This window comes from Pterocles gutturalis, unplaced genomic scaffold (assembly GCF_000699245.1).
Source record: "Pterocles gutturalis isolate BGI_N339 unplaced genomic scaffold, ASM69924v1 scaffold413, whole genome shotgun sequence".
NCBI classification, from domain to species: domain Eukaryota; kingdom Metazoa; phylum Chordata; class Aves; order Pterocliformes; family Pteroclidae; genus Pterocles; species Pterocles gutturalis.
In genome coordinates, this window is record NW_010120073.1 from 4,150 (window position 1) to 18,725 (window position 14,576).

Genomic DNA, 14,576 nt, shown 5'->3' on the forward strand with positions numbered 1-14,576 from the left:
GGAGGAGGCAGGACTTTGGTTTTTTGTTTTGGGTTTATGGTGTGCTGAGTTAGTACCTTGTATTTTTCTGTCTTAATGGTGTACTCTTAGGTTCCAGAGGAGGACTACTCTGCTGTCACCTACCCGGAAGGAAACCTACTCTACATGAGTACTCTTTCACTGTTTATTACACTTGGAGTTAAACCATTGGTAACTGTAGTAAGAAACTACAGGGAAAAATTCTGGTATAGTCAGTTTTATCATATTTTGTCATATTGGAGGTTGAACTAGATGACCTTTAAAGGTCCCTTCCAACTCAAACCATTCTATGATTCTATATTTTGACTGTGCTGTCTTCTGGTTTGCCTAGGGATCAGGTGAAGAATTAGCCAAGGTCTCATGGTTTCTGGGGTGATCTTTGTTGCTGAGGAGAGTAAAAGATCGTTTAAAGGGACTGAAATGAACAGTCTTCCTTGGCATGACAATGCATTAATTGAAGTGCTGGCCAGTGCTCTTGTAGAAAATTGATGTGGTATTTTACAGTGTTGTAAAATTAAAAAAAAAATAGATTGGAAAGAAGAAAGTAATCTGCTGTGTATATAATAATGTATATAATATATAATAATTTATAATATGACTTTTTTTTGTTTGTATTCTAGTCAGGGCAGTTCACAGAAGATATGATTCCTACAGTAGGCTTCAATATGAGAAAAATAACAAAAGGAAATGTTACCATAAAGGTAGGTGTGCATGTTTTAATTAATACTGAGTCAATAACTAATAGAAAAGTGATTTCAACCTGCAATGTGAAAGTGTAAGAAATTTCTTTTAAGATGATAGGATCTGTTTTTCTAGCTCAGAAACAGTCTTTTAAAGCATATAGTCATATATTTCTCTGTTACATTAATCTGTTTGATTTTATGATGTCCATGCCAGGCAGAAGCTTTGTTGCACTCTTTTGGGTTAGAAAGGTCATAAAATTCTGATATATTAAGGGAGCTGAGTTGACTACTGGAGGTGCCTCTCCTCTTCTCTCTCTCTCTCCCTCCCTCTCCCAACTGTGAGTGAAATCTGCAGCAACTTCAGTCCTGACTTATGTTTCTCAGCAGAGAGTGCGGTTTAGCTCTCATAGTGTGAGCTATATGGAAATGAAAAATCTAATATATAAGTCAGTTGTCAGGGAACCATCTCTTAGGCCTGTAGAGAAATATAGATGATTCCAGTTTGCTTGTGATTCATGCCATAGGCATAAAAATAGAGATAAATCACTCCAGTAGTATTAAGGCTATCTCTGTTGTTTGATTATGAAGGGAGCCTAGTTGATTAGTCTAGATTGAATTCATAACTTCTATCTAAAATTAGGTAAAGGAAATACAGGTTTTTCCCTTTACCTTGACTTTTCCCTCCTTTTCCATAATTTCCTCTCCTGTCTCCCTCAGTTCTAAAATATCCTGTTTCTTCTGGTTTGGTATGACTCTTAAACCTAGGGCCGATTTTCTGAAATGACCTGTAATGTGAATATAAGCAGTTGTTAACTGTCTACCCACTCCCTCTAAACACTGAACAGGTAAAGGGCGGTAAAAGAGCTCATTGACTTCTGGTGATTGGGAGGTGTTAAAGCTGAGTTAAAAAAACTTAAATTTAAAGTGACTGTAGGGGTATAATACTGTGATTGCCTGTCTGTGTCTGGTCTTAGTATCTTGATATACTTTTTCAAAATTTCACACGACTGTAAGGTCTTCAGCTGTACATTTCGCTTGTGTATATACTTCTCTGTTAGAAGCTTGCAGAATAATCAATAAGTTCCTCTACAACTGCTTGTATGTCACAGTGCCTAATAAGAGAGTCTTTTGAAATCTGTTGAAATGGAAAATCTAATGTCACCCCACTATTTCCTCTCATCATCCCAGCTCTCCTTCCCATATACCCTCTTGAAATTCGTGTCAGGTTTAGCTGAAATATAACTCTTAACATTACCCATGATTTGGTCTGATTTTAATTACCCAGGAAATTTTGGCAGATTGCCAAAAATAAATGATGGTGAGTATCTTAAAATTAGGTCCACAGTAGAGACTGTAAAAAGCTTAAAATGAAAATGGAGTAAAAGTAAAGTGGAGGAGAATCATTATTGCCTTGATAACCTCCACTTTGTGACTTTGTGTGTGATCATTATGATAAGTACATGATTAGAGCCTACTCTGGAAGAGAATCTGACCTCACCCTTATCATAGAGCATGTGAGCAGGAAGACAAAGTAGCATCATACAAGCATTTTAAAATCATGCATTTCCTGAAATGTAAACGATTGATAGAAATCTAAATTTTTTTTTTGTGTAGATGGTCTGTGTGTTTGTGAGTTTAAAAAACCCAGACAGTCACATGGTGAGCACTACAGTACTCAGTGCAATGTGGCCAAACTCTTTGAAGTAAAAAGTGTGTCCTTCCAGGATACAAAAATTTCAGTAGAGAATTTCATCAGTAGGGAGTGCCTTTCTGTAGCCTTGAACAACCAGCTTTTGTGTGATAGTAGGAGAAAATGTCCAATTTAATGTTTTTAAATTGTCGTGATTTAATCACAGCTGCCAGCTAAGCCACGATACGGCCACTTTTGCACTCCCCCCTGGTGGGATGGGAGAAAGAATCAGAAGAGTAAAAGTGAGGAAATTCATGGATTGAGATAGAGGCAGTTTAATAAGTCACACAAAAGCTGTGCATGCAAGCAAAGCAAAACAAGGAATTCATTTACTGCCTCCCATCAGCAGGCAGGTGTTCAGTGATCTCCAGGAAAGCAGGGCTTCATCATGCCTAACGGTTACTTGGGAAGACAAAGGCCATCACTCTGAACATTCCCCCTTCCTTCTTCTTCCCCCAGCTTTATATGCTGAGCAGGACGCCATATGGTATGGAATATCCCTTTGGTCAGTTGGGGTCAGCTGTCCCAGCTGTGTCCCCTCCCAACTTCTTGTGCACCCCCAGCCTACTCAGTGGTGGGGTGGGGTGAGAAACAGAAAAGGCCTTGGCTCTGTGTAAGCAATACAACACATCCCTATGTTATTAACACTGTTTCCAGCACAAATCCAAAACGTAGACCCATACTAGCTACTATGAAGAAAAATTAACTCTACCCCAGACAAAACCAGCACAAAAATAAATACAAATTATTACACCTTTATTATATTTTTTACTAAAATATGTTGTAGCAAGAGAAGCACATACTGCAAGATTTACGGAAGTGAAACTTCTGAAATTTTGTGAGAACACCATTACTCTGTATAGATAATGGAAGCAGAAAGATTTTTTTGTCTTGATTTCTTACTTTTTATAAATTCTTCAGAGATGGGTTGAAAGCTGCTTGCATTGCTAACACCTACAAATGGGAGTGTGCAATGGCTCTCATGTTACAGTTTATTCCCAAACATCAAAATTTTCAGCATTGTTTTAATGGAATTCACTATTAGTAGTGTGTCTAGCAAACCCTTATATTCATGTGTTGCTACCTAGTTTAAGGTTAATATGTAGGAACTAATGGCACCGTGGTAATGAAATCCAGTTAAACTGTGGACTTTGGCTACTGGAATAGGTAGCCAAGACTAGCATTACTTTACACAGTGGGCAGCTCTCTGAAAACACGGATGGATTTATATGGTAATATGAGTAAGCCTGCATCAGTTGGACTTTATCTGGGGAAAACGTAGGTGACCAGGACCAGAAGCCTCTCAGCACTAATTCTTGCAGCCAACCCTGTATGCTCAGTTTATTTTGGAGACTCAGGAATCAGAAAGAGTAAATGGTAACTGGACTGGTGTTTCGGAGACAGAAGTAGCACACAAGGTGCACATTCTGCTGAGAATGTTATGCAGCTTTTTCTTGTAAATGGAGGCTGTTATTTCATGATCCTTTCTGTCAGTTCTTACGAATGCTATGTTTGAAACTGGTGAAAAAACACAGAATTTAATTGATGATGAGGTTTAACTTCTGGTCTTGGCCCTTCTTCACCTCTATTCTCATTACATGCAAGATCATCCAAGCTCTCCCTCATCTCTGCTGGTTCATTTCTCTGTGGACAGCTCTGCTTGTGGTAGTGCGTACACTACGTGTGAGGTAAGGCTGGTAAGGGGAAATTTCAATTTACAGGGACATCTGCTTTGATTCTGGTGAAGGGTCTGGAACACAGGTGTTATGAGGAGCGGCTGAGGGAGCTGGGGTTGTTTAGTCTAGAGAAGAGGAGGCTGAGAGGAGACCTTATCACTCTCTACAACTACCCGAAACGAGGTTGTAGTGAGGTGGGTGCTGGCCTCTTCTCTAAAGTAACAAGTGATAGGACAAGAGGAAACAGCCTCAAGTTGCGCCAGGGGAGGTTTAGGCTAGATATTAGAAAAAATTTCTTCACTGAAAGAATGATCAGGCATTGGAACAGGCTGCCCAGGGAAGTGGTGGAGTCACCATCCCTGGAGGTGTTCAAGAAATGTGTAGATGTGGTGCTCTAGAGACATGGTTTAGTGAGTTAGGTGGTGCTGGGTTGGACTTGATGATCCTTGAGGTCTTTTCCAACCTTAATGATTCTATGATTCTATGATTGCAGTAGGGCAGTGTTCATGCTGCCTAACAGGATGAGCTGTTTCCTCTCTTTCCTTTCTATGGAGTTTCCCTCCAACTCTCTTCATGCCCATTAGCCTGTCCTCATCAAATGTGTTCCCCTCTTCCACTGCCTGGTTACTTTGTGCCTCATCCCTTTGCATATAAACACAAAGGCCAAACCCTAAACATGTTATTCCTCAAAATGCTGCGCATGTCCCTTAAAGAGGAAGCAAGAAATCTACTTGCTTAGTCCAGGAGTCATTTGTCAGTGAATGAGGGAAAAAAAAAGGGTTCTGGTTTTGGATCCCTCTACTGAATGTGTCTCAACAACCATCCACGTGTTGCTGATCAAAGACCTGAACTCTGCTATAGAAAGAACAAACTTCAGCCTAACTGTAGCTTGGTACATTCCTGTTTGTCTTCTCCCAAAAGAGTGACTTTTTAACCAAAATCAGAACTTCTGAATATTTTTTGCTTTGGGGTCCAAATTCTGCTTTCCAAACAGAATCTTTCCTGTAAGTGGAAATAAAACCAGCCTTTCTTAAAAAAAAAAATAATCAGAAAATAACCTTATAATACACTCTCTTTTCCGCCTACGGTAGCACTTCTAAACCTCAGTATGATGTTCCTCATGGTAGGGACAAACTAGACTTAACTTCTGGAAAACCTAAGATGGAATCAGGCCAGCCTGTTGAAGGTGGCAGAGATTAAAGGTTGACTTTGACAATCAGCTTAAGTAGATCATGCTGTGAGGTTTTACATTCTCCTTTTAAGCCTGGCTGTGCACCCTTGCACCCCTATTCCATCAGCACCAGTGGAAGAGAAAGCATAAGGATAGTTGGAGTGCTATACTGATGCTGCTACAGAATTGTCAGACGTGGGAGAAAATGAGAAAGCTGTTGATTCTTTCAACTAGAGAAACAAAAGTAATTTACAGTAAACTTGTGAAGTCCATCAAACATGTCAGGCATGATCTTCATGGTAAGCAGATAGGTCTTGTATCTGACTTTTTTCTAAAGTCTCGGGGGACACTGCGAAACAGAATCAACTAAACTTACTGTAAGAGTGAGGCTGAGAAACCGTCTGAGTGAAGAAGTCAACTAGTGAAAAAATGGCATTCTAGAAGGCTAAGATTGATCTCCTTAGGCAAAGAAAGTTGCAACAAGTAGTAGGTGATACTAATCCTTTATGTTTTTTTTGTCATATTTTGGGGTAGGCCACTAAGAAAGACACACTGCGCTAGTGCAGCGTCACCACCTGGTTACTTGACTACAGTTCTCTCTCTAGATTCCACACAGTTCCAGAAGTCAATTAGTACTAAGGAGGTCATGGGGTCTTCTTTACTTTTTTCCGATTTTGGCAGTCATTTCCAGAAGCCAGCAGATTTATTCTCATATTTAGTCTCTAATCCTAGAGTATAAAAGTATGGTCACTGGCATGCCTCTGTATATGAGTATTTATCTGTATCATAGTGAAAGAAAAACACTGATTTGTGCAAGCCGAAACATTTTATAGGAAGATGCCAATTTCCTCTGCTCTTTAATTGAAGTTGGGTGTGATCAGAAATGTAAAGCTGTCAGCTTTAACCATTAAATGTCAAATCTTGGCTTGTCAATGTGTTTAATAAAACCTGTCATCTGTTAGTTCCAAAAAAAGAGGAGGCAAAGAGGAAAGATTTTTATCAGTTTGAAATCTAAGCAGAAAGCTTTATGGATTTCGAGGTTGTGGTTGAGGTATTAAATTACAGCATCAAAATACCTAATGTACTACAATTTAGGGACCTGTTAAAACTTTTTTTGATGGAGTTCATAACAAAACTGATAGCTATCACTTTTTTCCTGATAAAAAAAAAATAAAATCTATGACTGAATTAATTTAGGGTTTTAATTTCAAGCAAGTTTTGTTGCTTGCTGAGAGATTTGATTTTGATGGAATTTCTCTATTTTTGGATTAGCTTGATATTAGTAATCCTTCTGCTTCAGTGAGATTTACTGTTCAATAAGCTAGATGGTAGCTAAAAAAATTATTTTAACAAACGAAATTTTGAGACCCTCAGAAGATACGCATTGCAAACTGTTATTTTAAATGATTATCAAGTTCTAACTAATCAGCCTTAGATTCTCGCAGTGATGGTCTTAGAATAGTGACAGGTATGAAAAGAAATGGAGCAACACAAGGCATGCATACACACAGGCAATGCAGCAGCTTCATTTTCCTTGCTCCTGCACTTCATTTAAGCTCGCTCTCTTAAGACAGCTCTGCCGGTTTCTGCACCTGCCCTGGATATTGCAGTCCGGAGGGAGCAGTGAGCAGCTGCTCAGAGCACTGGAGCTGCAGAGGTTGGATTACGGTCACCCCAGCTGTCACCACTAGAGGCCAGCGTCCTTCCACGGGAGCTGCAGCCCGGGCCAGTGCAGGCCAGTCTGCTGGAGGATGAAGCCAAGCTTCTTGCTGTTTGCTCTGATGTGGCAGAGGGAGAGGAGGAGGAGGAGTATCCTGGCACTGTGCTTTCCTCTTACAGCTCCCTTCATTCCACACTCTTCCCTCCTCTGGATAGCAGAGTTTCCAAGACTCCAAGCATCCTCATAGAATCTTCCTGCTGTGTAATGCTTCATACTGCTATTCAGCAGCAATTAAAGAACACCTTACCTGTCACGTCACCATCTCATGTGTCATGCAGTAATACAAGCCTCTGTGTGTGCTGCCTGTATAGATCCAGTAGTGTTTCAGCAAGTACTGGCTATTCTGTATGGCTTGGGTCACCCTGAAAAGGCTGTGCCGTATCTGGGCTGATTTCGAGTCAAAGTGGTTATTTCTACAAAGAAGAATTTTTGTGGTGCGTCCCAGTTATTTAGGATAGTTGTGTGTAAGGAAAAAGCTGTACTGCTGCATTCAAAAGGGCTGTGAACTACAGCAGGAAGTCCAGTTACTAGTGGTATGCTCAAGGGATGGTCTAGTGTCTTCATTAGTGACCTGGATGATGGGACAGGTTGCACCCTGAGCAAGTTTGCTGCTAATGCAAAACTGGGAGGAGTGGCTGATAGAGCAAAGGGTTTTGCTGCCATCCAGAGGGACCTCGACAGGCTGGAGAAATGGGCTGACAGGACCCTTATGGAATTAAAGAGAGGAAAGTACAAAGTCCTGCACCTGAGAAAGATCAACCCCAGGCACCAGTACAGGCTGACTGGCAAGCAGCTTTGCAGAAAGGGACCTGGGTGTCCTAGTGGACACCAGGTTGACCATTGGTGAGCAGTGTACCTTTGCAACAGGGAGACCAACAGCATCATGGACTGCATTAGGAAGAGCTTTTGCAGCAGGTCAAGGGAGGTGATCCCTCTCTTTTACTCAGCACTGCTAAGGCCGTACCTGGAGTACTGTGTCTAGTTCTGGTCTCCCCAGTATAAGAGGGATGTATAGCTAGTGGAGAGTGTCCCGTGAAGGGCCATGAAGATGATTAAGGGACTGGAGAATCTCTCATATGAGGAGATGCTGAGGTATCTGAGACTGTTTAGCCTAGAGAAGAGAAGGCTCAGGGAGATCTCATCAATGTAGCCAGAAGATGTAGCCAGACTTTTCTCAGTGGTTCCCAGTGACAGGACAAGTGGCAATGGGCACCAACTGAAATATGAGAAACTCCATTTAAACTATAAGAAGAAGTGTTTTTACTGTGAAGGTGATTGAACATTGGAACAGGTTGACTAGGCAGGTTCTGTAGTCTCCATCCTTGGAGCAGTCTGCTCTACGTGACCCTGTTCTGACCAGTGTGAGTTGGACTATACAATTGCCAAAGTCCCCCACTAGCCTCAGCAGTTCTGTGATTCTGTGAAAAGGAGTTAAATGAGGGTTAGAGAGTGACTCATAGTGTATGGAGCATACTCAGAATTACTCAATTATCAACTAAGATGGAGAAGTATGAAAGCACCCTTCCATCTGATCATTTGGGAAGAGAAGCCTTGGAGACAGTATCTGTGCTGGGAGTTGAACGCTGCAGAGTGTGAGACAGGATCCTGCCATAGGTTGGAACTTATGCAGTGGTCAGGACAAAGACATGGGGCCAGAAGCCAGTGTCCTGAGTCAGAACAGGCAGTGGTGAGTGTCTCACCAGTAGTTCAGAGTAACTGTTAGGACTCGTAAATGTTAATTAGGACCAGTTGATCTCAAGGAATCATCTAAACCAAACTTGTGCTCTGAGGTGAATCAGGTATTTACCCAAATATCTTAGGTAATTATTTCTTAAAATTTGTTTTTCCACGAAGAACGTCCTACAATATTCCTTGTTTTGTACAGTGTTCTTTCACTCTAAGCATTAGAAACCTTTTTTTCCTAGTATCAGACATGAGTTGCTGTCGTCACGAATTGATCTGCTTTTTTTCTTCTCTTCCATGTCTGGCAGCCATTTCCTGGGAACACATTATGGTTTTGCTTCTCCCTCCCCTCTTTATAGGTCATATTTTCAAAATATCTTCTCACTCTTTTTTCATCTGGACTTTTTCAAATTCGTCTTTGTCTGTTCCATAGACTGATGGTCAAAAACAATATAGAAGCCTCCCTGACACTGAGGACAGGGCAGTACATACTTCTGAAATTGTATGTAAGATGCTTCTGCTAGTACATGCTTATATAAGATTTTCAAAACTGTTGAAACACATACGTTGTCAACTGATCAGGCTTTTTGTCCTGCACTTCCACCTGATCGTTATCCATTTTGTGCTGCTGCATTTGGTTCCCTCTGGCCAAGTGTAGCATTCTGAACTTGTGTGAATTTCAGCTGCCTTATTTCAGATCATCCCTCAAGTTGGTTTGGATACTTTAGGATTCTGGTCTTTCCTTTTTATCCACTCCCAGCTTGTAGTTATCTGCAGCTTGTGTAAACATATGTTCTGTTCCAACATCTTGTTGGGACACCTGGGAATCATAAATGCTGCCCCTGGTTAGTTCTGTCCTCAGCAGCTTTGCCTCCTTGATGAATGCTGGGAATCTGTCAGGATTGCTCAGACTTGAGAGCTAGAAGGCAAGGGAGACACACAAGGAGAGTGCCAGGGAGCTGCTCTGTGGGTTTAAATCTGTCACAGGAGAATGTCCTTTTCTTGTCTAATCTGCCAATATTAGATTGCCTTTTGTCAGCATACACACTGTGGTGTGTCCTCCTGGTTTTTCTCTGCTATTGAGCAAATATTTGTTTTTGCTTTCATGGTTATATGTTCTTCAAGGGCAAGCAAAATTAATAATCACTACAGTAGTTATTGATCGGCTGTTTTGAGCTATCAGTGTCCTTGCCTCTGGTCTCCTTGCCCTCTGTCTTCCAAATGCAAGTTCTGCCTACAACATGTGACTTCTATATGACTATTTTCACCAGAATCTCTTGGATTTTGATGTCTAGAGACTGATTCATGTGAGAAGAGGCTACAAAGGGCGTGGTCACGCAGAATCAGGGCTTTCTGCTTTGGTGAGGACACAATATTGAGGCTAGGATGGATTGGCTCCTATTTATGTTACGTCTTGATTGAGAGGATTGTAGTCTTCTCTCTAAGGCTGGATTCCCTGGTACTCTCCTGCCTTGGAACACATCGTGGAGGTAAGCAGCATGAGGTCCAGAAAACAGTTTGTGAGAACAGACTTTGCTTTTGTGTCTTGTTTAGAATCCACCTGTTAATCCTTCCAGGATTGTACCTTGTGTCTCTGATAAAATGGCAAATATACCCTGGTGATTAAGAAATAACTCCTCCCATTAAAATGCCCCTGCACTTGTTTTCAGGAGTTGAAGATATTCAGCCATTTTGTGTTTTAAGTCTTAAGTCCATTTCCCATTCTTCAGTGAAAGTTCTGTGATTAAGTTAAATAATTATAAACTGTGAAGTGTGCATATAGCTCTTTTTTATGTCTGACATGACTAAAATAAAATATGTACTTGCAAAAAGTATTTAAAAGTCGGACTTTATCGCTGATGAGGAGTGACAAAAGGGTCCTTTGAAGGACCAAGACTGATTTAAAAGAACATAGTGTTCTGGGAAGTATTTACTGCAAAAAATGTAGCCATGTGGCATATTTTTTTTATCTTTAAGAGAGCAACTGTAAAGGCATTTCCAAAATATAGGGTAACAGATAGGTAGTAAGTATTCTAAGGTAGCAAGGTATTCTGACTTCCATGATAGGTTACATGGCTGGCACTACAAGTAAGGCTCTATAGTTTTGTATCCACAGGGCATTTTCTTAAAAAAAAATTAAGGGTTATTTGATTTAGTTCTTTTTATTCTTCCTGTTTAATTATTAGATGGGGAAACTGAACATTACTGGTTGAAGATTACAGTGTAGAATAGGTGGCCATTTGGGATTTGTCTCGCCTGAGCTTAGCCAGGTAAAAATGAGGAAGCCAGCCTGAGCCAGTTGTCTAAACTTCATGGAGAGCAGTGGGAGCTTTGCAAGAATGGTTCCCCGGGTAGGCAAGGTGGGTAAGACAGTTGCATCATTTCCTGCTGTGAGTGCCTTCTGAGCTCTTTCAAAGCCACAGAGGGATTTTGTTCACTTGGATTAGATCCCTGTGTTTTAGGTGGCTGAAGTTGAGGCAAATGAATCCCATGCTTTCCACTTACTCCCTGTCAGTACACATTGAGTTGGCTATGAATGCTGTGACTGCTTGCTGTGTATGCATGAGCTCATTAGTCACACCTCAGTATACATGTACAACGTGGTGTTGGATGTTGGTGCTACCTTATTCTGCCCAGATACTTTTCTGTGTTTAGAATTTCCTCACCTGTTTGTTCAGGTTAGGTTTTATGGCTGATATTTTCTGAATACTTCCAAGCAGAAGGATATATTTCTGAGCTTAAGTGTTTGTAGTGTTGGATTTAGCATACAAATTAAGATGCCTGAATATAAACTGCTGTACATTTGCAATGAGAATAAGCTCCTTTAATAGTAGTGAGAGGAGCTCTAGTCAGTACTGTCTGACTTGAAGCCTAGAGTGTAATTGTGTCATCCTAAAGAGGATGTTACATCTGGTCAGTTGAATAGCTGTCTAGGCTTCACTGACTACCGTGAGATCATAGGTGCTGAACCCATGTATCGACAGAGATAAAAATGTGTCATTGTACACATCTCTGTCCACAAGAAATATCCTACACAGCGTATCTGAAAAAAAAGCCACGTAAAACTGACATCTAGAAAATACCTTTCCTGCAACTTTCTCATTAACCGTCAAGGCTTCCCACAATATAAGCTAATTAAAAGAAACACAACTGGAGTGTTAATGAACCTTCCTGTAATTGAAAGCTTTTTGAAAGAACCTGTTCCCCAGCTGCATTTTTGCTTAGTTGTCAGGATACACCTCTGTGCAAAAAAAAGGGTTTGCTCCTTAAACATATCTGGTAGCTGCAGTCTTAAGAAGGAGCCCAAGATTCACATGAAGAGATTGAACACGACACATATCCAGGGAGATTCCTGTTTTAGAAGAATGTGATTTAACAGGCAAGTATAAGCGCTATGGTAAATGGGGATTCCAAAGTATAGTGATTAATCTAGTTTACAAATGAAAACATTGCATTATTTTATCAGAATATAGATCTGTAAGCATGATAAAAATTACTACTTTATAGGAGTTGACAGGAACAAATGAAATAGTGATTTATAAAATGGAAGTAGAAATCAGATGTATTCGTTTGAGATTGAGCCTAAACAGCTCCTTGAGATTTTAATCTCCTGTGAGGCAATGCTACTGGCTGTCAAATAAATTTTTCTCTGTTTGATTTGGTCATTCTGTAGGCATTTTCTGAATTCTGATTCTTAAAATCGACTGGTCTTCTAGGGATAAAGTTACCTCTTAAATATTGTGGAAATTTTATTCCTGAGGGGCCAACGAAAGCCATGGTAGCAATTTGAAGTCCAGTATATTTTTAAAAACACCTAGACAAAATAAACTTTTTTTGTATAGTTAGCTGTGTATTCTGCTGTTAAGGTGTAGTCTCCTGCCTCTGCCAGTTCACACCCAGAATATACTTTTAACCTGTATATTAAATACTAGAGTACAAACATGGGTGATGTACAAAACATGCAAGGCTCATGGAAGAAAACTTCTTTAATGCTAAAACCTCTCTCCTTTCCTTCCTGGGTGCCTCTTGTATTCTCAGAGTTCTGTCTGTTCGGTCATGTACAGTAGAAATGGTTTGGGGCAGAGATTTATAGTTTTAATAAAGTGGTTAACTCTGTCATTGGCTATTCAATATAATAAAGAGTTATAGAAAGTTAATATTAACCATTTTAATTTCATAGCCAGAGATGAGGATTTTTTGTATTTCATGCATTTATTTTCTTTCCCTGTTTCAGATAATTAAAACTTAATATACTGACGTAAACTGGGTTCCCAAGCACTATTAAAAACACTTAGTCTATCTTCTGTCCTTCGTGTGTTACTTTAATGAATAGCTGTAAGCGTTATGAGGGAAACTGACTGGAAATGACGTATCTTTCCATTGTTTCAAGGTGACTCTTTCTCCTAATGAGAATAATACTTGTTCTGTAGTCCAATTTAATATGGTATAGATATATGATCAAACAAGGACAAAATCAGTATTTCTTTATCTTGTACTATTTATTTTGTGATTAGTTCAGGCTACATCATCTAGTAGAATTTTTCTGGCTACCAGGGATAATCACTGTCAGTCTCCAAAAACCTAATCTTACTACTGGCCTTCCCTGTCCTCTTTCCCCTTCTTTCTTCCCTGATCTACCAAGAAAGTAATGTGGTTTCTTTTTCCAGACACCCAGATGCACAGCAGATGGTTACTGATAGTTTCAAGGTCCTGATGAGTTATTGGAATAATTAGTGTTGGTGTGAGGTTTGTCATGTAACTATAATACTCAATTGTGTACTCATCTCTTTCAAGCTTTTAAAATAAAGGTTTATTTTATTAAGACTTTTGAAACAGCACTTCAAATGTCAGTGCAGATAATAGTTGATAACGAGTTCATGGTCAGAAGTTCACTCAACTTTCTTTAATGTGTAGAATTCTTGATCTTACAAAAGACATCAAAGGTAATGTACATTTAGGTGATATACTAATTTTATACCAGGAGAAACAGTAAGATATCAATCAGGGAATGATTTTAATGGTGAATTGCGAAATATTTCTTTTAAAAATATGAGCATAGGGTGTTGAAAATGATAGAGAAATTGATACATAAATATGATTTATGGATTGTGGAATTAAAAAAATAGTCCACATGAGTTGAAAAAAGGACTTATCGTAAGGTTCTGTTAAGTCTTGTTGTTTTGTGCAAGTCTTTGTTGCCACAGCAGGTTTGATGTGTTTGGATTTATAAAGTGTCAGTATGAAAACAATTCTCAAGAAAATTTGCTTCTGTGTACATTACTTCCAAATTTAGTTTGTGCTGTAAAGGGTACGCCTCTTGGCTCTGGTATATAGTACCTATTGTGTTGATAGCTAAATCTGATTAAAATAAGAAATAATGACTTCTCTTTGTGAATGGGTGTGTCACTTGTAACACAACTGTCTTTGGATGCAGCTGCAACAGCTGCATCATCACGCAGACCTTGCCTGCATGATTTAGATCCTTTCCCTGGTATAGTGATCTTAGAAACAGTTTTGAAACAACATTATTGTCATCCACCAAAAATACTGAATTTTTGCAAGCAAGGCAGAATAACTAACTCCTGTACAGAAGAATAATGTGCTAGCCTTTTAATGATAAGGAATTCAGTGGGATTGCTGGACACTAATAGCATGCATTAAGTATTTGCAGGATTGGAGCTTTATAAAATCCCAAGCAGAATTTGAGCTTCCTTTCCTTAAGATTCACTGATTAATCACTTCAGGCCTACCCTACACTATGGTTTCCTTTCTGGTTCTGATCAGTTAATCCATGTGTCTTTTAAAGCACATTTGATAAACAAATGGGAGAGCTGTGGAGGTATTGCAGCTCCGTAGAATATATCATCCTTCACACAGGCTCAATCAGCTCTCCGTCCAACTCTTTATTTACTTAATATCCATCTTTATCCTGCTG

The 14,576-nt window shown here is 39.7% G+C and overlaps 1 protein-coding gene across 2 annotated transcripts in view; it reads left to right on the forward strand.

The window, feature by feature from the left end:
- The first annotated feature begins 631 nt into the window (after nt 1–631).
- Nucleotides 632–14,576, forward strand: part of LOC104464104 (ADP-ribosylation factor-like protein 8A) — a 23,582-nt gene continuing 9,637 nt past the window's right edge. For both annotated transcript variants that reach the window (XM_010076729.1, XM_010076730.1), the window contains exon 1: nt 632–719. In XM_010076729.1, the coding sequence (XP_010075031.1) occupies nt 660–719 (60 nt within the window). In that variant the 5' untranslated portion in view covers nt 632–659. The remainder of the gene's footprint in view (nt 720–14,576) is intronic.